A 24,068-nucleotide genomic window follows, 5' to 3' on the forward strand; every position below is an offset into this window, starting at 1 on the left:
TGAAAAAAAAGCAAAAGCGGCAAGCGCAGTGCGTCGCACAGTGGGAAATGTCGGTGTGAAACTGATCATTACAATATTTTACAACTAATTGCGAGTGAATAATATAAAATAATTACCATTCACAGGTTTTTTTTATTGCCAATTTGCAAAAATAAGTGTTAAAAAAAAAATGAATCGTTAATAGTGAATCAGAAGATAGTTAAATATTATCAGCACATTACTTGTGAACACCTACGTTTTTAAAGTTGTGAAGTAAGAATGGAAAATTATGCAGTTACATGACTACAAATGCACACATTTTTTGTTACTTAAGTAATTTTGTTGTTACGGGTATTCACTTATTTCATTATTGTTTCTTAATTTACGAAATTTATACTTTTAAAATATATTAATAATTTTTATTTATTGTCAAAAAACCAAAAGTTATTTTATTTTATAAAAAAATGGAAAAACAAATATTATTTTGTTACATAAGAAATTAATTATTTTTAAATGCTTTAATCAAATTTATTAATAGCCCAAAAAATTTAAGAAATTTATTATTTTAAAATATTTTAAATAAATTTATTTATGGCCCAAAAAATGTTTATAAAAATTGGTAAGCAAATCTAATTTTGGTTTATTAAATTGTTTGTTTAATAAATAAAACCCTACAGCCAGTACTCTCATACTCTTAAATTTATTATTAAATACTTGATAATAAAATAAAAAAAATTGTAACATCTAAAATTGTCAGATATTTATATATTGTTTTCTCTCTAAAATTAACCAAATTAATTACAAAATACAATAAACATTCCTCTGTATATTATATTATAATTAAATGCGACACTGTGCGCTGCGACGACGTACGACGCAATTAGCAGAGAGCTAAAAACAATCGGTAAAAATGTGAAGTCTAGGTGCTGCAGAAGGTGGAAGCGGGACGACCACAAAGAGAGAGCCACTTGTGTGCGACAGCTGCGAAGCAGAGCAAGAGCAAAAGCAAGACACAAAACAAGAGCAAGAGAGCGCGCGCGCAACGTTGAGACGTTAATCATAAGCAAGGAGACATGTTCTAGTCATTGTTGTTGTCTGTTACCGTTGAATGCTGTAATGCTTATCAAATGGAGCTCTTGAGCTGAGAGTGAAGAGAAGGAGAGGTCGTGGGGGTAGGATGATATGGAAGACACTCGGAATCGAAACGTCAATTGTGACGTCATGCGCACTTCTTGAGCAAACAAAGTTGTGCAATCAGCAATGCGAATTGTTTTATGATGTGTTTAATTACTTATTTAAACATTTATTGGTGCAAATATGAAATTGGTACAACGCCCACCCCATCCCATGCTTTGGCGTGACGTTTGCAAAAAAATTTCCACAGCGCCGCCTGAATTAATGTAGTGCAATTTTCATAGGCGCTTATCACAAAGACAAAGGCCAAGCAATTTTGTGAAATGTTTTGATTTTAATTAATTTAGTGCATCTCAAACTTTTCCATCGTGCCAACTGCCATAAATTGTCATTTATTTGCCATGACATATTATAAACGATGTGACGATCATCAAATTGACTTTACTACCAACAAAGACGACGACAATAACAACATCACCATCATCATCATCGTGACGCTGATCATGAGTGTGGGTGCCTTCAATGGGATCCGATTTCATTCTGTCAAGTCTCTGACATTAAGTACGACAAATTGTGGGTATTGAATATTATTAGTTAATTGCGAGTGATTCAAGTGAATAGGTAAGCACTTATGGTTTTCTATTCATATTACATTATCAATATTCGAAAGTTTAAAAACCACAAATCACAGAACACCGCAATCAAGGCCAAGTTCAACTGTTTTGTTATTTAAATATTTTCTACCTAAAATGTCCTTTTTAATTTCCCTACAAGTTCAAAACAAATATCCCAAAGTCAATAAACGAAATGATGCATACTTTTATGAGGTGTCATAAAATTCAACTGGTTTGTGTCTCTGCTGACGTTGACTGTGGCTTGAAATATATAATTTTGAAATGTTTTTCTGAAAAGTGTTATATACAAAGCGTACAATACGTAATTATAGGTAATTTTTGGAGCAGTTGTCGTGACCTTGAATCTAACTAAAAGCTTTATTTCGTTCGTGCACGAACTAAGTGCAAAGTCTATGAATTAATTTGGGTATATTTTGCAATGATCAAATATCACAAATCTAGGAATTGTGTGGCCACAAAGTCCTGCTGGCCATTTGCATATATCGATAAGCAAATCTCACTCAAACACACACATCATTCCAAGCCCACGCTGACATTTCATTATTCAAATTTACATTTGACGTTTTGGCGTGGTTGACGCCCAACATTGTGTGTGAGGGAGGAGAGGGGGACCATTGTCCTTGAACTTTGAGGCGCAGCATGACAAGGCACTGCGAGTGCTATTTTGCATGCCTAGTTGCGAGTCCTTAGTCCTTAGTCCTCTTAATCCCCTAGGTGGCACATACACATAAGGCATTATAGAGTAAGTTATGATATTGGGCTTGGAGCAGGATGTGAATGACTTGCTGAACGGAACGGGACAATGACAAATGAAAGGCCGGATATTAAGCAGAGGGTCAGTCAATTAAGCAAATTAAACGCCAACTACAAGTACACACAACAAACACACAGCTATAACTTATATAAAGCGCGGAAGTTTAGCTTCAAATCACATGCAACTCACAGATTTGCGGCTATTTAGCGAAAACAGCTTAATGCGCAAAGATTAGCGAATCTTTGGCTTATCAGCTAGCTGGCTGTCTGAGGTTGGGGTAAGCAAAGCAAACATATGCTCATTCCCATTTCGATTCTCATTTCGATTCCCATTCCGATTTCCATGCTAATGGCTCTCGAACACAACACGTACCAGATATAACACAACTGCCGTGCCCAAGCTACAAAAACCCCAACAACAAATGCAGCCTGAATAAAAAGTTCAAAACAATATATGTATGTGTATGTATGTATATCGAAAGAAGCGTTAAAAAACAATAATAAATAAATAAAGAACAAAAAAAAGTAGCTAAAATTGAAATACTGTTCTCGGTGTTCGAGTCAGACTGAGCAAATACAAGTATGTTTTTATACAACAATTAAATAAACACAAATGGTAAATGGCAAATGGCTATTGGCCATTGGCCATTGGCGAACAGAACACACAAAAGCTCCAACACACGCACTTCAGTGTGTCAATCATTTCGTTTTCGATTCATTTTGTTTTTATTTTCATTTGTGTACTTTTTTAATTCAAACTCAAGTGTTGCCGGCATGAGGCTAAACAAAAACTCCATCGAAATCTAAAAAAAATAACAAACTAAAAACCCAAAACCACAATTTTTTAATTGCCTGCAATTTCTGGCTGCGCACGCGTCGCGTTGGCAGGAAGTGCCTCAAGATGACGACGCCTCATTTGTCAGAGATCTCAACGCAACGCAACTTAACTCAACATAACCGATCTCATCTTGATCTCGCCGATTCTTTGTACTCTTCCGAGGTGTATTTATAGCACTTGAAATGTGATTTAACTAGGGTTAACTTTACATTACGCTAAAGTTTAATACAACATTATTTGCTCCTCTTAGTTTCTCTAGTTATGCTTTGGTTTATCTTTACGAGAATCTTAAGCTGTAGTCGTATACTTTATTATTTTATGTAAATGTTCTGAAAATTTCATTAGTGTATCATATTTATCATTAGTTTTATGATGTATACAGCTTCCCATTAAACAATTTATGATGCGCATTCAATTGATCAAGTTTTTTCACTAAAGAACTTCGTGGTTTGAGCACTTGGTAAAGGAATATTCGCTAATTATGAATTGGGAAATATGAGATATAGAATTTATTCTCGACATCTTCAGTCACCAAGTTTAGCATTCTATTTAAACGCAAAAATTAGCAAGCATAAGATTAGGATTCTTGAAATTTGTCAAACCTATTAAAGAAATATTCTTGTTTGGGCAAAAATGGCTAATTACTAGAGGCTAGTGCGCCTGACTTGCTTTAGCTAACAATCTGGCATATTTTGTACTCTATGGTATATTTTGAATGCAGTGCTATATATATTTTTTTTATTGTTGTGGTATATTAATCTGGTAAATTTTGTACTCGATGGTATATTTTGAATGTAGTATTATATCAATATACCTAAATAGCATTTGGTATGTTTCGTATTATTTTCCGGTGTATTAATTTGGTATATTTTGCACTCTATAGTATATTTGAAATGTAGTATTATATATTTAAAACAGCATTTGATATATTTGTATTATTGTTGTGGTATATTAATCTGGTATATTTTGCACTCGATGGTATATTTTGAATGTAGTATTATATCAACATACCTAAATATCGTTTGGTATATTTTGTATTATTTTGCGGTATATATAGGGTATATTTTAAATGTATTATTATATCAATATACCTAAAATAACACTTCGTATAATTTGTAGTATTTTTGAGGTATATTAATTCGGTATATTTTAAAGTCAAATACCGCTTTTATTCAAAATTGGTAGCGAATATCACACAGTCATGTCGCTTTGTTACTGTTTTTTTTATAAACTTCCCTTAATCTTTTCACTTTTTTAAAGCAGAGTATTTTCAAGTCGAGCAAACTGAAATTAGCTCCTTCAGATCGCTGTTGTGTAATAATACTTACTCTTCTTACTCTTCGAGTATTAAGATTGGCACTCATTGGCGAGCTGTTCATTGATGGAGCTTGTAAGGCGGATTAATGCGTAGATTATACCAGTTTTGCATAGCAGATTCGAGCGAGATTCAATGGGCAAAAATGTGAGTACATTCCGAACTGGAGTATCAAACGACGACAACATTGTTGAGGCATTTGGCGAAACGCCCACGCAACGCACTTGAAGGAGAATTTCCCACGATCTGCGTGTGTCAAAATGTTGTCAATGGAGCTTAGAGCAATTGTGTGGCCAACAATAACAAACGGTTCGCCGAAGTCATGGCAAAAACCAAAAGCAAAGAGGCGAGAACAAAAAGTAACAAGTACAAAAAAAAAGACTGAAAGCTGATGACAAGCGGCGACTGAATTGTGAATTATTGAGGCGAAAAAGCAGGCGATGGCGCTTACAAAAATTTGCATTAGGCGGGCATTATTAGTACATAAATACAGGGAACAGGTATATATATATATATTTGCATATATAGTAAGAGATACAGCGACAAGTACAAGCACGGGTAGAGGTTCAAAAACACTCGCAAGATTGATGGATGAATCTGAAGCTGCGCTCTGAAGTGTCAAAGCTGCAGCCACAAAACCAGCATTGAGCCGACGACATTGACCTTTATTCGCTCAGGGTGTGCGGGTGTGCGTGTGTGTGCGTGTTTAGGCCAAGTTAACGATCATTTTGGACTGACAACAATTGCACCCCCAAAAGTGAAGTGAACCAATTTTTGGCGCAAATGTTAAATCAAAGTTTTGTTAGTTTGATAATTTCATGGCCCGTTTTGTACTGACTCATGGGCGTTTATTGCTGGCTGTTAGGCTTTTGCCTACACACACACAGAAATTCATTTCGTCTCGTGATTAGCGTCGGCAATAACTGTAAATCATTGCGGCCAACAACTTTGCGACTCGATCGCACATCGCGACTGGATTCCATTTGGAGCGGCAAATTTCTTGCCTGGAAGTTCGGCGGCACTTACAGATACTTTTATTTTATTTGATTTCTTTGCGGGGCTTGAAAGCTCGCAAAGCTGCTTCAATGTCGCCATCGATTGGCGACGCCAGCTCCACATAGTGGGTGGCAGGTGGGCGGATCGAGAGGGTAGAGGGGGAGTCACAGTCAGCAGCAGCGGCAGCTATTGAATGATATTTGAAAAATTGTTTTCATTGTGCGAACAATAAACAGGCCGCAAGTTGGAGTTATTTTGATATACCCTGTATTATGTAGATACTAAGTGGGTATTGCGGTTATGTGGTTAACATAAACAAGTAAGAGAGCTAAAGAGGTGAAGTTACTATTTATTGTTAATAAAAGCTAAGAAGTGCTGTATTATTCCTAAAATATACCAAATTAATATACCGAAGGTTCTCTTTGGTACATCGATGTAATATTCAAATCAGTTCATTACCATAAAAGTGATTTTTTAAATTATCTATTCTAAAAAAATCATTATGGATGGAGATAGAGAGAAAAGTCTAGCTCATTTCTGCTCTAATTTACAGGGTATTGCTTGCTTAAAGTTTGTTATAATTCCATCAAATAGTACAGTATTAAAGTATAAATCCTGTTGTGAAGAGAATGTTGAACTTGGCAAGAAGCAACAAAAATATCTATTACTTTGTATTATTATTACTTTTACCATATACTTTTAGTTTAGTACGCTTGTTATGATATTTATAGGGTATGAGCTAGTATTGCATTTGAAATAGTTGCATTCATACTTTATTTATGTAAACCAAAAAGGTAATTGAACAAATTATACATAATTTTTGGCCATTTTTGCGCATAAATACCATGCAAAGTTATGTATACGAAGGGTATGCTGAGTTTGTTAAGTGTTAAAAAGTTACTTAAAAATATATATATAAAATGGAATACAAAAAAAGGAAAAAACAAAATAATATAGGATAATTCTAAAACCAATTAGCAACATCTAATGATCGTAGGGTATCTACAATGAATTCTAAAGTTATATAAGCAAAGAAAAAACGAAAGAAAGCTATAAAGTTAATCAAAGTTTAATTTGCTGGGAAATTGGGATACTAAATTTGTAGATTTACGACTGAAGATGAGAATGGAAACCTACCAAAAGATTGCGTCACTGGAATGAGTCGACGGCAAAACTTTAAAGTCTGTACTAGAGATCTAATGAAAGTGATTAAAATTGTATACTATAGAAGAGTGTAGAAGTAATAATAATTTGGCGAAATTGTCCAATTGTTCAATGCGATTAGATAATGTAATGAGATGTTATATTGTTGAATTCTCTGAGCATCCGATTAGTCGAAGCACAATTCCGATTGTTGCGTTGAGCAAAAGTATAAATATTCATATTCACATTTGAATAATTCGTTCGTGGCAGTTTAATGAGCGTCTGTGTGTCTTTAAGCACTTACTGGTAATAATTGCTCAAATCGTTCGGTCGGTTTCTTTAACTTTGGGTCCGCCCCACTCATAAATAGAAAAATCTGTCTGAGCGCGCATTACTTTTGATTGTTTATCAAATAACGAAAAAATGAATGAAATGAATGAAGAAAAAACTGTGATTGTTTTCGTTGTTGTCTGTCATTTGTTTTGTCAATAAGTTTGCAACTGTTGCTTGGGCCTGAAATAAATATGACAAGGTTCACGAAGAGGTTACGCGCCCTCTCTACAGAGACAGTTCCATCCATTAACTAAGACAAGCAAAAAAAAAAAAATAGGAAAAAAACAGTCTGTAATGTGCAATAATAATCAATATTAAAGCGGAACTGTATCCAAAGCCGAACCTAAACGAGGGGAAATTGCTCGAAAAAGTGAAATATGAAAAGTGATAAGCGCAAATTCTTTCAACCATAACCCATTAGCGACTGGCAAAAACAAAAATAATACTCTAATGTGCTGCATACCTTTTAAATGAACAGCAATAAAAATAAAAATAAAAATGAAACTGGAAATGAAAACGAAATTGAAAATATCTGATACGAATGTATTGCCCAGTCTCTGGGTGGAGGTCGTGCTTGGATAACTGTTCCGTAATCAGTCTGGACGGATTAAGTTCTTCACATCGATAAGGTTTTCCCCTTGAGTAAGTTAATCTACCCTGGCCACATGTCGTATTATTTCTGGAGTGCAAAAAATGTAGTCTAGTGACGTTATAAAGGTACATAAGTGCAGATCATACATACTTACTATATGTGATTGAATACAAGCTTTCTGCAAGCAAATTGTTCGACGGAGATTAGATCTCGAAAAAAAGAAACATTTCTCAAAACTGTTATAATATTGTGATCTAATCATATGAAGCACGTCTCCAAAATAGAAAATCAGAAACGTTTCTCTAAACTGCTATACTATTATGATCATATACTGTTATATTGTTATACACTATGATCATATGAGATATGTCACGTAAAATGAAAATTACTACAATTTCTCCAAACTGTTATACTATTATGATCATATACTGTTATACTGGTATACTGTTATACTGGTATACATTATGATCATATGAGATATGCCATTTAATATGAAAATTACCACAATTTCTCAAAACTGTTATACTACTTGTATACTGTTATACTGTTATACCCTATGATCTTAAGCTGTATATATTGAATTAATAAACGTTACCCTTAAGGAAAATAGTGTGTTTCCTTGACATGCTAGTTAACATGTTGAAAAGTAATTAATAAGTTGGCAAAGTCGGAATCCCATATGAATAATTCAGCAAAAATACTAGGCACACGAAAATGCGTGCTTTACACATTTTTACAGGGTATACTAGGTATGCTTAAATTACCAAATAACTAAAAATTGCCAAATAAATAAATGTAAACTTAATGAAAGAACATTTTTCTGCACTCCCGCAAATACTCCCGTTGCCAGCAGAAACTTACAGGGTATGCAACCTGTATGCAGAACCATTATTAAATTTGCTAATTAAGTCATAAGGGCAACCCCGAGCCCAATCCAATCCTTTAACGACAATCAAACTCCACTGAAAACTGAAAGCAAACGGCAAGCCCAAAAAACAAAAACAACAACAGCAACAACAAAACTCTAACGGCTGCGCTCTGCTGCTGTCACAGGTTTGGCAGTAAACGTCAACGTCAACTTCGCTGCTGACGCCGCAGTCGCAGTCGGCGCATGGTCGACTGAGAGTATATCAGTTACAGACACAGCGCCAGCAACGTTTATTTGCGCTCGAGCAGCGAACGTGGCAGCAAGCAAAAGCAAAAGCATAAAGCAAAGACAAACAGCAAAGCCAAAGGCAACGGCAAAACGCAAAAAGCAAAGACAAGCAAAATCAAGTGCGAATCGAATCGAATCAAAGCGAAGCGAATCGTTTTGAATTAAATCAAATCAAATCGAAATAATAAATCAGAGTTCGTCGAGTGTTAACAATAATAATTTAATTTAAATTTGAATTAAATTTGTGCAAAATTGTTATTGTTATTGTTGATTGTTGTAATCGAGTTACGCGCTTTCGTTTCAAGTCAATTAAGACCCATCTAAAAATAAAATATTAAGGAAAGATCTGCAAAGAAAATACGAGAAGTGGTAATAAATTGTTGTCAAGTGAAATTGACAAAAGTTGGCAAATCATAAATAAAAAAAAAAACACTCTTAAATCATTTTTGTGTGTTGGGCGTTTGCGCAATTGCAGCTCGTTCAAAACAGGCGCTTTTCAATTTCGAATTTCAATTTCAATTTCAAATTGAATTTCGAATTGAATTTTTATGGTCAAGTGGCAATTGTGCAACGCAGCCAGCAGCCACTTAACCTTAACAATTATTATTACTATTATTTGGCAATAAGACATTTGGCACAATAATTTCATTCAAGTGCGCCAAAAAATATCAAACAACGGTATCAACAACAACCACAACAACAACACGAACGCACTTTTACCACTGCGAAATAGACAACGAAAGCAAAACAACAAAAACACAACTCAACGAACCCACGCGGCGAACGCTAAACTCTAGTGGCTACAACAACAACAACGACAGCAGAAGCAGCAGCCAAAGACAAAAAAGAAGAAACAGTGCAAAATGGTTGAGAAAACAGGTGAGTTTGAGTGCAAGTGAAGATCGAACACATTATTGAGCAGAGTGAATGGAATGGAGTGCGGTTGAATGAGTTTTGGGGAAATTACAAATGAAGGTTAATGATTTCATGCGCCACGAGTGGGAAATTTTGAATACTCGTAGTTTTAATTGCCGAGTACTCCCCCCTCTATAACAATTAAAATTATTTCAATATCTCAATTGTGAAAACATGGATAATCGAAATCCAGCACAATTGAATTCAATAACTTGCTGTTGGCAATCTTCACATTCCATGTTGTTCCTGCATGTTCTATTATGGCAAAGAAAAGAAACTCAACTTGTTTGTAAGCAAGCAATAAAATTTGATGAGCAAATAACTCTCACTTGACTTTGTTTACTTTGCTTCGTGAAATAGCGAGCTTCTTCATAAAAATATTACTACTATAAAAACTAATGGTATGTGAGAATAGATAACCTTAATGGAATCAGAAACAACTTGGGGCTTTGAAAGCATATTATTTCATTTATTTAATGTTTGATAAAAAAAAAACATTATTTATATTTAATATATCAGTTTTATTTTTATTATACATATATATATATATATTTAAAAACTGTTATATTATTATTATTTTTGTAAAACTTTAGTTATATTAATTTAAAAACTTGTATATTACTATTTTTGTAAAACTTCATTTCCATTCATTTTTGATAAAAAAAAAACTGTTTTGTAATATTTCAATTTTAAATATTTTCTTATTTTAATTTTAATTTTATAAAACAGTTCTTAAAAGATAATTAAATTATATACGACAACTTGTGCAAAAATACTCAAGAAAACAAATCTTAAATAAACATAAGAATGAAATTGTGATAGTAAATAATGAAATATTTATCTAAAGTTGCTTCTATCTATATGAGATAAGAAAATGAAATGGAAAATAATTAAAATATTGATTAAATTCGGACGCCACAATTCTTAGAAAATATAAATACATTATGAATAGAAATGTATTGTTAGAAAAATATTTTAAATTAAAACAAACACCAAATAATTTATGAATAAAAATGTTCTATGTTCTATTCTGAAATTTATATGCACAACATTTTAGTGTTCTGCAACAATGGATACGCTAAATATCAGGCGATCCAATTTATTTAACAATAAAAATGCCGATATAATATTGGACTTTGTTGCACCCAAAAATATATTGCGCTATTTATCTAATCTGATAATTTCCTAATGATCGGATAATAAACACAGAAGTTGTACGACAAACTGTGTTATATAAAATATGAGGCAATTTATCAGTTCGAGGTTCAACATCTGTTTTTAGCCACATTGTCAAGCATAAATTTGACACAGCTGAACAAAAGAAGTTTAAAAATAAACTCAGATTAAAAGAGTTTTATTTTTAAAAAGAATATTTGTAAGACTTTCAATTTTTCAATTCTTCGAGAAAAGATTAAAAGAGGTTTATTTTTAAAAGACAATTTTTCAGTTCTTCGAAAGCTTTCTTTATAAAGGGATTAAGAGTTGAGTTTAGTTAAAAGACAATTGTCAGGGAAATCTTTTCAGTTCTTCTTCGGGAGCTTTCTTTATGCATTTGCATATAAGAAGTTAACATAACGCCAAGTGTTGTAAGATGCCACATTAATCATTTAACAAAAAGTGTAAAATCATTGGCGCACGTTTAATCAAAACATGCATGCTAAAGATTGCAAATGTTTTTTAATATCTTTCTTTGTGATTGCTGTTGTTGTTGTTGCTGTTGTTGTGGTTGTATTTTTTTGTTGTTTATCAATAACAAGATGATTGCCTTTCAATATTTTCACCGCGTGGCGTGGCGGCAAACATGACGGCAAATTAACTGCTGACTTTTGTGGCAACAGCTTCAGCTTTAGCTTCAGCTTCAGCTTCCGTGCCAGTTGCTGTTCGATAATTAGATTCGAGAGCTGAAAGTTGCATGACACAACTCCACCTCAGATAGAGAGAGAGAAAAAGAGAGATGATGATGACTTCCTCGACGAAAGCGGATCGTAAAAACAATAAAAATGAAATAACAGTTAAGAGCGCAAGTGAATGAACTGAAATGGCCAGAATCTAGTATCGAGCAGCATCTGGCTATTGAGTACACAACAAAAGTCTTATGGCCCATTATTTGTCTCCGGCTATTTGCTTTCCAACTGGGGTCGAAAATATTTGCTGGGGCTAATTAATTTACCCAGCGATTTGCGTAGACTTCTCTAATTAATGTCAGCCCATATTTTCTTTGTTATTATTTACACACAAATACGCGTCATACACAGTCAATATTTTTATTTAAATTCTCACAAAGTCACAATTTACATGGCTCTGACCTTGGTCATGGAGTTTTTCCGTCTCTGAGTTGTACAATTTTCTTGACTTTGGATAAAAAAACGTGTCTCTAATTTCACCTGCTCGTGAAATTGTTGGCAATCGGAAGTCGAGACGCGTCGCGGCTTTAAACATTTCTGATGTTATTGTTGTTGATAATAAAACGCAAAAATTGTGAGTCCCAACTATTTTGCTTTTAATCGCCAGTTGACAATTGACAGTCATGACATCACGGTGAAATTCGCATTCGCACACAGTACAATTTAATCACAAATAATACTCATTAATCGCATCGTATCAATTCGAGTTGAAGATACTTTTAGGCGCCAGTTCTATTGGGATTGGGAACTGAGATTGGAATTGAAACGGAGATTGGGCTTAAATGTGGAATAGGCGTAACAACGTGTTATTAATGAACACAACTTATAATTAAGTTAATAAGCTGCCGTTCTCTCGGATTTAACAAAAAGTTTCATGCTCAAATCTTCCCATGGAAAGTTTTTCGTAAACAAACAAAGTCATTATTAGTTGCACACATGAAATATTATATTTCGATAAATAAAATAGTGATTTTTCAACTCTATTGTGATGCAATTGGCATGCGATCGCCGGAAGCAGTTGATCTCTTGATCACTTGGGATAAGTTTAATCCGTAGATAATCGAATTAGGAAAGCTAACGAGCTTATCGAATCAACACAATTAAAAGTTAAGGCAAAAAAAGCATAATTAAGAAATTGTGTTGATTAATGGAATAAAACTCTTTTAAATATTAAAGTTTAATGATGAAAACAAATAACTAAAATGTAGTATTTTGTGTTTAAAAAATACTAACTTTATTTCATTAGTTTTTTAATATACTTACTAAATATGATGAAAAATAATAACTGAAATATATTTTATATATTACAAAAATACCGAACCTTATTTCATTAATTTATTGAAATACTTGCTATATATTAAATTTTAGTGTTAAAAACGTATAACTAAAATACGTATTTCATTTTGTTAGAATATTAACCACTCAGTATTAAAAAATACTAGCGCTATTTCATTAATTTATTGCAATACTTAATAAATATTAAAGTTTATTGATGAAATCTAATAACTAAAATATATTATTTTTTAGGAATATTGATCTCTGAGTATTAAAAAAATACCGAACTTTATTTCATTAATTTATTGCAATACTTGCTCAATATTAAGTACAGTTTAATGATGAAAACTAAAACTTAAAATGTAGTATTTTATAAGAATATTGAGCATTCAGTATTAAATACATACTAACTTTAATTCAATAATTTATTGAAATACTATCTAAATATTAAAGTTTGCAAAACTATTGATTTTGTAAGAATATTGAGCTCTCAGTATTAAAAAAATACTAGCTTTACTTCTTTAACTTATTTAAATACTTGCTAAATATTAAAGTTTAATGATGAAAACGAATAACTAAAGTGTTTTATTTTGTAAGAATGTTGATCTCTCAGTATTAAACAAATACTAACTTTAATATCATTAATTTATTGAAATATTTTCCTAAGAATAAGAATGTCTATAATTTTTACAGTATTTTTTTTTAAGAATATCGACCTTTAAGTATACAACAAAATGTTATCTTTATTTCAACAATTTTAAAGTTCTTATTATTGACAAGATTATTTCATGTGATATATTATTTAACTTCATTTGCAATGTGATACATTTCAAATACTGTTCAATATAAATTACCTTTAAAATTCTCTCAATAAAAACAACAATTAAATTGAAAAGTAAGCAATCAAAATTTGAAATATTTGCAGATCTGTAGATTGATCTCGTAATGCGAAAAGATCTTTGAACCGAAAACACCGAAATGCGTGTAAAAAATATTGTGAATCAAATCAGCAAACGATCAGTTAATGTGAATTTAATCATTCGCAAACGATTCGCCAATTTTTTTTGTTATTGTTTCTGCGATCATCCAAATTCACAATAGATACAAAAAATAGTGTCTATTAGGTTATGGGAGTAGAGAGAATTGGCGCTAATTTATCGATTCTGTAATCGAGTCAGCTTAAAAGCATAAATTAGCAGGCCATAAAACACACCTCCCGCATACAAATTGAATGGAGACCAGAGACCAGAGACCAGAGAGTTGACTAATTAATAAATTTATAACGAAATTTATGACCGAGTCTCTGAGCGAAAAAAAAAACAAGTTTAGCAGTTATGAAGAACTGTGATTCGATTCGTTTTGTTTTGTTTATGTTTTGGTTTTGGTTTTGGATGTTTCAATAAAATCATCACCTAAGCGAGTCAAGTGCTGGGAAGAAAATTAAAAAGAGATAGAAATCCAAATAATCGCATTAAATTGATTAATTATTGTCGTGGGATGATGATAAAGTTGGAAAAACACGCGCCTTTTGTCTTCAGTTTTTTTTTTTTGGCTTTGTTTCTGCGACTTTGCGACTTTGTGACTTTTGTAATTATGGCCAAGGAAGCGAGACAAAGGCTACTAACAAAAATTGATGTGTGTTGCTCGAAGAGCCAAAAAAAAGCGAAATACGTAATAAAACATTAACCAAACATATGCTCGCATATGAGGTGAATATACGTAAATTAGCCAAGTTATGTACGATTCGCGTGTTTGCAGCTCATAAATGAGTCGCTTGTTCTTTGAACTTATTCAGCATTCGCCATTTGCCATTTGCCATTTAGCATTTTGCTATTTTGCCATTTGGCATAATCAAGTTGCCAGCAGGAGCAGCAGCTATCAGAGCTGTCAGTGACATTGCTCATACGCAGCGTGGTGCGTTCATCATTCAATGCCACGCCCACTCACTCATCGCTAGTGATTTCTTAAGGCAGGATTCAGGTGTGTCACACAGCCAAGCCTTTGACTGCTGGTGTGGCACGTGTGGCATGCCGCGCCTTCTGGTCAAGGCTGCCACAACGAAACTTGCTGCACCTTGCCACTGACAGACACAACATCCTTTTTGCCATGTTCAGGATGTGCCCCAGAAACGGAAGTCCACTACAAACTGCAAACTGCAGCGCACATAAATTTCACAGCCATTTTTCGAGCACATCGCGTGACCCCAAAAAAACGAAAGTCGAGGTCAAGTCTGTGATAATTGTGGCAAACATATTAAAGTAACTCAACTCATCTGAGCAGACAACTCACACTCACACATTCACCCATTCACCCACTCACACTCGTGAATAGTATTCACTAGCATTCTGTCTGGCCTCGTCATTCGCTTTTATCTTATCAGTCTGCACACATTTCTAATGCTCGTAAATTGCTCGACGCTCGTCGGAGCACATAAAAGGCGGACACCGAAGATCGTATCTGAGGCACTCACCGGGCAATGCGAGTACCGCAATATGAATGCCACTGAGTGTGAACAGCCATGCCCACTTTCGAGGGCGCAACTTGACAAGTTCAAGTTGACGGCTCTGCACATGAAATTTCCCCAATTTCTTGAGGAAGTCACATAAATTTGCAAATAAAAGTTACTAATAAAAATTAAATAGAAAAACAATTAGTCAACTAGTTTATTTTTAGTAAGGAAATAAATTATAATTACATTATCAATTTTTATTTGTAGTAAAGAAATAATTTATAATTAAATTATTCAACTAATATAACTACTTTTAGTTTGACAATTAAAAAAAAAAAGAAATTATGAAATACATGAAATAATTCATTCAATGAACGACAGAAAATTTCAGTTGTAAATTGCAAATATAAATATAATATAAAATATAATTTCAGCAATTTGGATGGAAAATCCATCAAAAATATGTCGTAATAATTGTGAAAAAACTCTCAATTTAGTGATTATATAGCATCTTGAATAAATTACTAAGAAAAATTATTACTGCACATAAAAGTAATTCATTTATAAACTTGAGCCGGAAACAGCACGAAAATGTTGTAATCAATTGAATCCATTCAGATTGGAAATAAAACATTAATTTCTTTAATTTTAAATGGAAAAATCAATGTCAGTAAATCATCAAATTAAATTTCTCAAATTTTAAATAGAAAAATCATTGTCAGTAAATGATTATATTAAATTTGTATAAACTTTTAAGTAAAATATAACCACAAAATAGAACGGCGCAAAGAACATTTAAAATATAGTTTTTCGATTCTAATAATATTTGGAGTAAAGCAATTAATTGCTAAGAATAAACAAATATATTTATATATAATTAACTAAGCTGCGTTTTTAAATGGAAATGGCAAGCAATATAATCTATTTAAATATAAACCATTCTTATTGTAAATAAGAAATAAACATTAATTTCTATCAATTATTTTGTAAGATTCATTTACAATTTATTGCTATAACTGTGTGAAATTTTAAGGATATTAGTAAACTCTTTAAAAAAACATCTTTTATATAAAAAAGTATATTATTTCACGATTTCCCTACTGTTCTAGCAACCTTCGCTAAGTTTTCTTAAAGTTGCCTGAAATTTCCCGAGTGGCTTAAAGATTTACCGCTAGTCAAAGCAGCCAAGAATCAGAGGCAAAAAAAACCCATTGATGGCACTCAGATGATAGTGAAAGTAGCTTGCATAAGTTGGAGTTCGAGTTCGAGAGTGAGTGTGAGTGTGAGTGTGAGTATTTGCATGAGTACGCGACCTTGACATTAGAACTGAATTGTACGAGCTGTGTGTAGTGTGTTTGTTAGTAATTCAACATATGTATTTTATTTATAAACAACAACTGAAACGACAACTGAAACAACAGCAGAAGCAACGGCAGCAGCAGCAGCGAAAGATTATAATCTTTGCCAAGCCAAATGCGGAAGAGTTCAGTGCAGAGTCCGGAGGCAAAAAGCGAGCTCGAAACTGTGCTTCTACCTGTTTTGCATAACAATTTCGCGAGTACTCGCCGTTTCGAGTATGGCATTCATTTGCGCATTATTCGCGCATCGCTCGTTATTCACGCCAACTCGCAAATGGGTTAACAACTATTACCTGTTAGCTGGCTGTTTGAATGTGTTTTGTTCTTGGCTGTGCCACTTTCCTCGCTCCAGAATTCCGTTAAGCGTTGAAGGCGGATCGCATTACACATGCCACTGGAATATCAACCAACTGCCGCTAGGTGGCGTCTTTCTGCTGCCTGACATCTCCTTACACATGCCACTGGAATGTCACCCAACTGCCGATAGGTGGCGTCTTTCTTCCGACTGCCATCTCATTACACATATGTAGTTGCATATGCAACTGGAATGTCAGCTAACGGCCACTAGGTGGCGTCTTTCTGCTGCCTGACATCTCTCAACTAAAATCAATGTTATTTGTATTTGATAACAGGTTGTTTTCGAGTACTCCCCGTTGTATTCGTTGTACTCGGATGCGCACTCACTAATTAATTTCTATTGAACGCTTGTCTTTGGCCTCGACTCGATTCGACTCGACTCGATTCGACTCGTGCTGCGATTAAATGGTTCGGAAAAGAAAGCCTTTAATTTGTTAATTGATTCAATTAGATGCCATTAAAACAATACTCTTTAATTTATTTGCGCAGATTTCGTGTGTTTCCATCAGATACACGATCCGAGACATTTGTAGCCTTGCTCGATGTTATTTATATTTATATATATTTTGGTTTGTTTTTATTTATCACTTGTCTGTTTTCTGTTTGTTTGTTGAGGGGGCTTTTAAGTCCATTCAATGTCTTGTCGTCACGCCCTCACAAGCAAAAATAATAATCATAATAATAACAATAATCGCCTTTCATTTGTTGCTGCCTTTTTGTGTGTTTATGTGTAAATTTGATTTGATTGTTTCGCTGGCAACAATTATTAATGTGCCCAAAACAATCGCAATCGCAATTCATTTGTTTGCCTTTTGGCCATTTTCTTAGACCCATTTTCAAACTCAAGATCAGAGATACTCATCTACAACTCTAGTCCAAGGATGTCTAATAAATATATTGTAGAAACAATAATAATAATAAATTTCATCTGCACACGGCACGCCCTGACATTGAAGAATGTTGAATGAAGCGAATCCATCCATTTTGGCATCCATGACACCATGACATCTAAACTAGCGAGTACTCGTGAATAAGTGGGGCCATAAACCTAGAGAAATTCGCTGAGTAATTTACGGGTTGATTATGCTCTGGCCACCAGATTGATAAGATTCGTCCAAATCCACAGAAGTGGACTTCTGATTTCTGATTTTTGCTACTCAACTTTGTGCGACTTGTGACTTAGCTGATAAGCCAACTCTACTAACTGTTGGCCAAATTGTTGCTATCTTTATGGGCATTATCCGAGCAGTAGCCAGCCACAAGTTTAATGCCATAAAAACTCACACACTACTATTTATATTTGCACTGCGAGCAACTGAATAAATGCTGCTTATGGTAAACAGCAGCTTGTGAGCTTATTTCTGTTCCTATTCCTAATTCCAATTCCCCAGTTTAGCTCGTTAAATAAAAGAGAATCTTATCTGGATTTTACTTGCCTTACACTCTTGACTCTCCAGCTACTATATCTCTATAGCCATTTTTGCTGCCATTTCGACTCAGTCTCAATCTTATTTTCACTTCGAGAGCAAGCAAGAGCCGAGAGCTATTCCAGGTAAATAACTTTGGATTGGCTTGAAAGCGAGTGATGACAGCTGAAAAAGTTGCAATTAAAAAGTGTTCAATTTAATTATGAATTTTGTGGTAATTAACAGCTGTGAAATAATTGAATGTGGAATAATGGAACATCAAAATAATAATCATGCAACTACTTTAATTTCTTATAAACTTAATTAAATGATTTCAATTTCTTTGTTTTACATTCTATTCTGCGCCTTAAGATATAAACTTATGTAGTTAACCAATAGTTTCATATAGATAATATACAAAATAATACAAAAATAAAAAAGTGCTTAATGCTAATACTTTCTAATCTGAGGAATTCCTTAGATATATTTTTGATTTATTGGCCACGCTTCCAGAAAGAAATGTTTAAATATGGAACAAATACTTTTTAAGCTGACAAATGAAGTCTATTTTAGTGTCTTATGTATAAAGACAGCTAATGTCTTTAAATAACTTGCTTTCTTTTGTATTTGTTTAATATATTAAATTAAGTGTTGAACACTTTACTTAATTTTAGAGTAAAAAGAGATTACTAGCTGCTGTTCTTTTTTATCGTGCAATAAGTCAAGGAACTCAAGCAACAAAGGTTCATGTCTAGGCTAAGCTAAGCTAGGATTATTGTAGTAGAGTGCTTTGAAGTTTGGCCATTTCTCAAATCAATAGAGATAACTTTTAACTTCTGCATTCTTCCACTTCAACAAGTATTACTTATGTTACTTCGAGTTCATGCCTTGATCTTTCAGAGTCGCACGCTTGCGAGCATAGTTCAGTCAGTCAGCAAATAGATGTCGAGTTAGAGTATTGGAGTTTCACTTGTGTTTGCTTATCAAACATAAATATCTACACAAGTACGAATACGAATATGACTACGAGTCTGAGTATGTGTTTAGTGTGTTACCCCATTCCCATTTGGCCATTGGCAAGGTGAAACCCATCAATTATACTCGCACCCGTAACCCGTGAGTCAGTCGAAGTCGGTTCGGGCTAATAGCTTATGGAATCTATGTATAAAGTACTATAAGTATATTGTACAACTTGAACGAGCCTATCAACGAAAAAGCGGCCTAAGCCAGTTGTCAAATATGTAGTTTTATTTGCTCTTAAAATAGAACTAGTGGCTGGCTGTTCATAGCGACTAATTCAAGTGCTAATCAAAAAGGGAAATATTTATATTTGATAGCGAACATTTATTCGTTTACGACGTTTGTGTGTGTGACAAGGGCGAAGTTAACACCTCGTTTTACTCAAGACCGTAGCCATAAATCATTTGAATTTTCAATAAAAATTTAAGCAGTTGCAATTTCAATTGCCCATTTCCAGATGACACTGCATTTCAAGTTGAAAGCCACAGCCAAGAAAAGCTAATGCTTTGCTGGTTTCATTGAACTTGAATTGCGAATTACGAATTGCGAGTTTCAATTTGCGATTTGCCTCGAGTCGAATGATTAATATACTCGTAGTTGTTGACCGTTATGGATAGAGCGTATTAATGATGAGCAGCATTGCAATTATTGCTTGATTGATAGATTGATTGATTGCCGGCTGGCTGGCTAGACTGATTGATTGATTGTCGCACACATTAGCATCGCTTGTTGCAATCACCCATTCAATGTAATTACAGGCTTGACATTTTGCAGCCTTCATTCACCTGTTGCTGCTGCTGTTATTGTTATTGCTGCCACAACTGCAACTGGCAACCTGCAACCAACTACTGGTTGCAAGCACAGCTTGCAGCATTTGCATAAACAAATTGAGCGCACAATGCGTTAAACAAATGTCCAATGCAAATAAACCATAAATTTTGGCTTATGCTAATTGCCTTTGCCGTTTGCTGTTTGTCGTTTGTCGCTTTCAGTCTCAGTTTTTCAATCGCAGTCGGTGCGCGGATGTTGTCAACAAGCTGATCTCGTTTCGTCGAGATTTATTTATGATTATTTCATTTTCAATTCGAAATCTTTCAATCTCTACCATCATCTGTGGGTGTTGGCATCAGACGCAAGACTTTGGCTTAAAGGAACGCTGACATTTGTGGGTCGCCTTTGATCTGTCAAATTGTTTGCGATTTGATGAATTACAATTAGATGGTAAATTTGAAATTTATTGGCTGAAAGCAAGGTATCTATTCTTTAAATTCCAATTGCTTAACATAGTTTAAAGTCTAAGGAAATACCTTAACTTGTTCGAAACATTAAAAGTGTAGTGTTTAATAATAACAATCGCAGAGATTAAAGTATAATGTGAAACACTTGCTACACAATCTGATAAGATTAAAAGTGTTGGAAATAATTCTAATAAAATAGTAATTCTAATCTAATAATCCACAATTTCTATAACATACATTTTCTATCTTAACATTTTGAGCTCATTAACAACTCAAGGTTAATGAATAGTTTTAAACTGTTATTAGATTTAGATGTGGAGAGTATTACTTTTAGAGATAAAGAATAAACAACCATAGAGTATATGGGTGTAATAATTTTGTAACAAGCATAAAGAACCTTCCGCAGAGACTAGAAAAAGAAAGTAAATAGGGTGAGCTATAACTTTATATACCTACTATCCATCGAGAAGAAGAGATTAATAGAAGTTTGTTAATAGAAGTTATTAAATAAATATTTTTGTGTGGGAAAAAATTCCTACTTGCTAGTGATCTTAGTTGCTTTGGCTGACAATCTGGTATATTTTGCACTCTACGGGATTTTTTTAATAGTACTGCATCAATAAAAAAGCTTTTGGTATATTTTTAGTATTTATGCGGTATGTTAACTTGGAAGATTTTTTACTTGTTTGAAGTTGATTTTAATTTCTTTGGTTGACAATCTCGTATGTTTTGTGCTCTATGGTATATTTTGAATGTAGTATGTCAATATACCAAATATTTTTTAGTTTTTTAGAATAATACCACAATGTTTTGCATAGGTCCCAGCATTTCACAGTCGAACACGCTCGACTGTAGCTTTCTTACTTGTTTTAGATTGATTTTAATTTCTTTGATTGGTAATTTTGTAATTTTGTACTCTATAGTATATTTTGTATTTTGTATGTAGTATGTCAATATACCAAATATAGCATTCGGTATATTTTTATAGTGTTTAGTTTTATAGAATAATAACACACTGTTTAGCATTTGTAGAATTACCTGTACCTGTAATTACCTAAAATCACATCTTGCAGTTGAGCATCCTCGACTTTAATCTTCTTCCTTGCCTGTTAATATATTGTAGCAAATTTAATAAAGATTTGTTATGCCATTCAATAACATGACAGAAGCAATTAGTTCTTCACTTTTCTTGCAATTTATTATTGTACTAGCCTCAATCGATTAATTTGTTAATAGCTTTATTATGACTTTTGCGAAATTCTTTATCTCGCCATTAGCTACCGAGTAAAGTTGAACTTTCTCGGTAGCTATTTCTCAGCTATGAACAATTTGTGTTGCGATAATATATGCCGAGATTGTTTATACTTTGTCAAGCGTTTCAAGTGTAAATTGTTCGAAATGTGTGTTTTATCGCAATGATTGACTTTGATTGATTATTTTATTCGTGCTCGTGCAAATAACTCGACTATAAATAGTAAGTAGTACAGTAGTCGCAGTCTTTTGAAGAATTCACTGGATGCCGCTGCCTGTCATAACCTCTCGCATATAGAATTTTTCCTCTCAATTTCCTGACGATTTTCAACAACAAAGCACAACACATCAATCAAATCAAGTCAAGTCGCATGCTGAGCACGATTGAATGCATTTTGTTTGGTGTGGCGATTGCACAACGAAGATTGTAACACTATATCTGTTCTCTGTGTATGCCCAATGAATCTGAATCTGAAATGCTAGTCAAGCGGTTGTTTTACGACTGTGTGGAGTTAACTGTTATTTCTGGTTAAACTATTTGCACCAAGCCAAATAACTGGCGCTATGTTTCAGTCACAGTCACAGTCTGTGTCTCTCCCTCTTATCAACGTGTCATGGGACTGTGGCCAAAATGACAACAATGTCGTCAAGTGGAGGCGTGAGCAACATGCAAGATAATTGGCGTATTAAGTGAAGTATGCGCACCTCACTGATAACGTGGCTTATCAGCAACCAACCAGTCAGGGGGCGGAAGACAACGCGGGGGCAACTTTGGGGAGCACTTTTGATGCGTTGACACGCTGCCATTCACAACGGCACTTCGGTATCTATTTACAAGCGGATTACAAGCAGCTTTATGACCCATTTTATGACCGTCTGCCCACCAAATCCTTTTCTAAGAACCCCAAAAAAGTCAAGAGACTTTGGAGTGAGGCCGCGACAATACTCGTAAATATTCCAGTTACAAGTGGCTATTATTGACAACGTCACTTATAAGCAATAGTCTGGAATATAATACAATACTTAAGAGTGCTTTTGTTATTAAAATACTCTGCACGTGTATTTAAGGAAGACAATGCATTTATTATCTACTTGTCAGCAGAATTTTAGATATGCAAAACTTAAAGCAAATTAATTGTGAATTATTGAATTCAAAACTTTAAATAATAGTTTCAATTCTAAACTTAAAACATTAGTTAAGCTTTCATATTTTGAGACTAATAAAGAGGGACATTATTTCCGCTGCAAAATAATTTGAGTAGCTTTTATTTACAAATGTATGCCCAAATAATATACCGAAAAGTATATATTTGGTAAATTGAATTGATATACCGAAAGGTATATTCGGTAAAATATACCAAATTAATATACCGAAAAGTATATTCGGTAAAATATACCGAATTAATATACCTAAAAGTATATTCGTTAAAATATACCGAATTAATATACCGGAAAGTATTTTTGGTATATTGATATAATAAGAAAGAAAAAACGTGCCAAAACCAAGAATAAAATCTTGAATCAAAATTGTTTGATGTCACAATTTAACCAAGAAGTTTTATTCGTAAATCAAGATCCAAGTTCTAACATAAATCTAGATTGGCCAATACTTAAAATTGGGATTATAATCTTGTTTGAAGCAAGTCAATAAGACTCTACTATAAGAGTACTTTATTGTCAAACCGAAATCCACAAATACAGCACTGAATTTAATAGATTAATAATGTAACTTCATAAAGCCCTTGCCTACCTCACTTTTATAGAGTATAAAGGCTTGTGCATTTGGTTTAAAAGAAAGTCATAAATAGCGCTAATTGAAATGTGTGTGTTCGAGTAAAACAGCACTTGGAATAATTGAGATATTTATGCCAAAACACGTCGGGGAATTAGCTAAACAATTAGCACTTCCAAGGCAGCTAATAAATCAATAATATTATTGCTCATTATTGAATTGTTAAGAGATACCTTCAATATTTGATTTATTCGCTTGTTTAATATAGATTCAAATAAACGTTTGTATT

At 33.6% G+C, this 24,068-nt stretch overlaps 1 protein-coding gene across 4 annotated transcripts in view; it reads left to right on the forward strand.

Moving 5' to 3' along the window:
- Window positions 1-8,878: 8,878 nt before the first annotated feature.
- The window catches only part of LOC133842564 (aquaporin), a 29,909-nt gene continuing 14,719 nt past the window's right edge, over window positions 8,879-24,068 (forward strand). Inside the window, exons 1-2 of one of the 4 annotated variants that reach the window (XM_062275715.1) lie at window positions 8,879-9,243; window positions 9,502-9,753. In XM_062275715.1, the coding sequence (XP_062131699.1) occupies window positions 9,738-9,753 (16 nt within the window). In that variant the 5' untranslated portion in view covers window positions 8,879-9,243; window positions 9,502-9,737. Of the gene's footprint in view, window positions 9,754-18,665; window positions 18,685-24,068 lie in introns of those variants that run through there. The other 3 variants (XM_062275716.1, XM_062275714.1, XM_062275717.1) reach the window with 3 other exon arrangements.

The sequence above is a fragment of the Drosophila sulfurigaster genome, chromosome 3 (genome assembly GCF_023558435.1).
Source record: "Drosophila sulfurigaster albostrigata strain 15112-1811.04 chromosome 3, ASM2355843v2, whole genome shotgun sequence".
NCBI lineage: Eukaryota > Metazoa > Arthropoda > Insecta > Diptera > Drosophilidae > Drosophila > Drosophila sulfurigaster.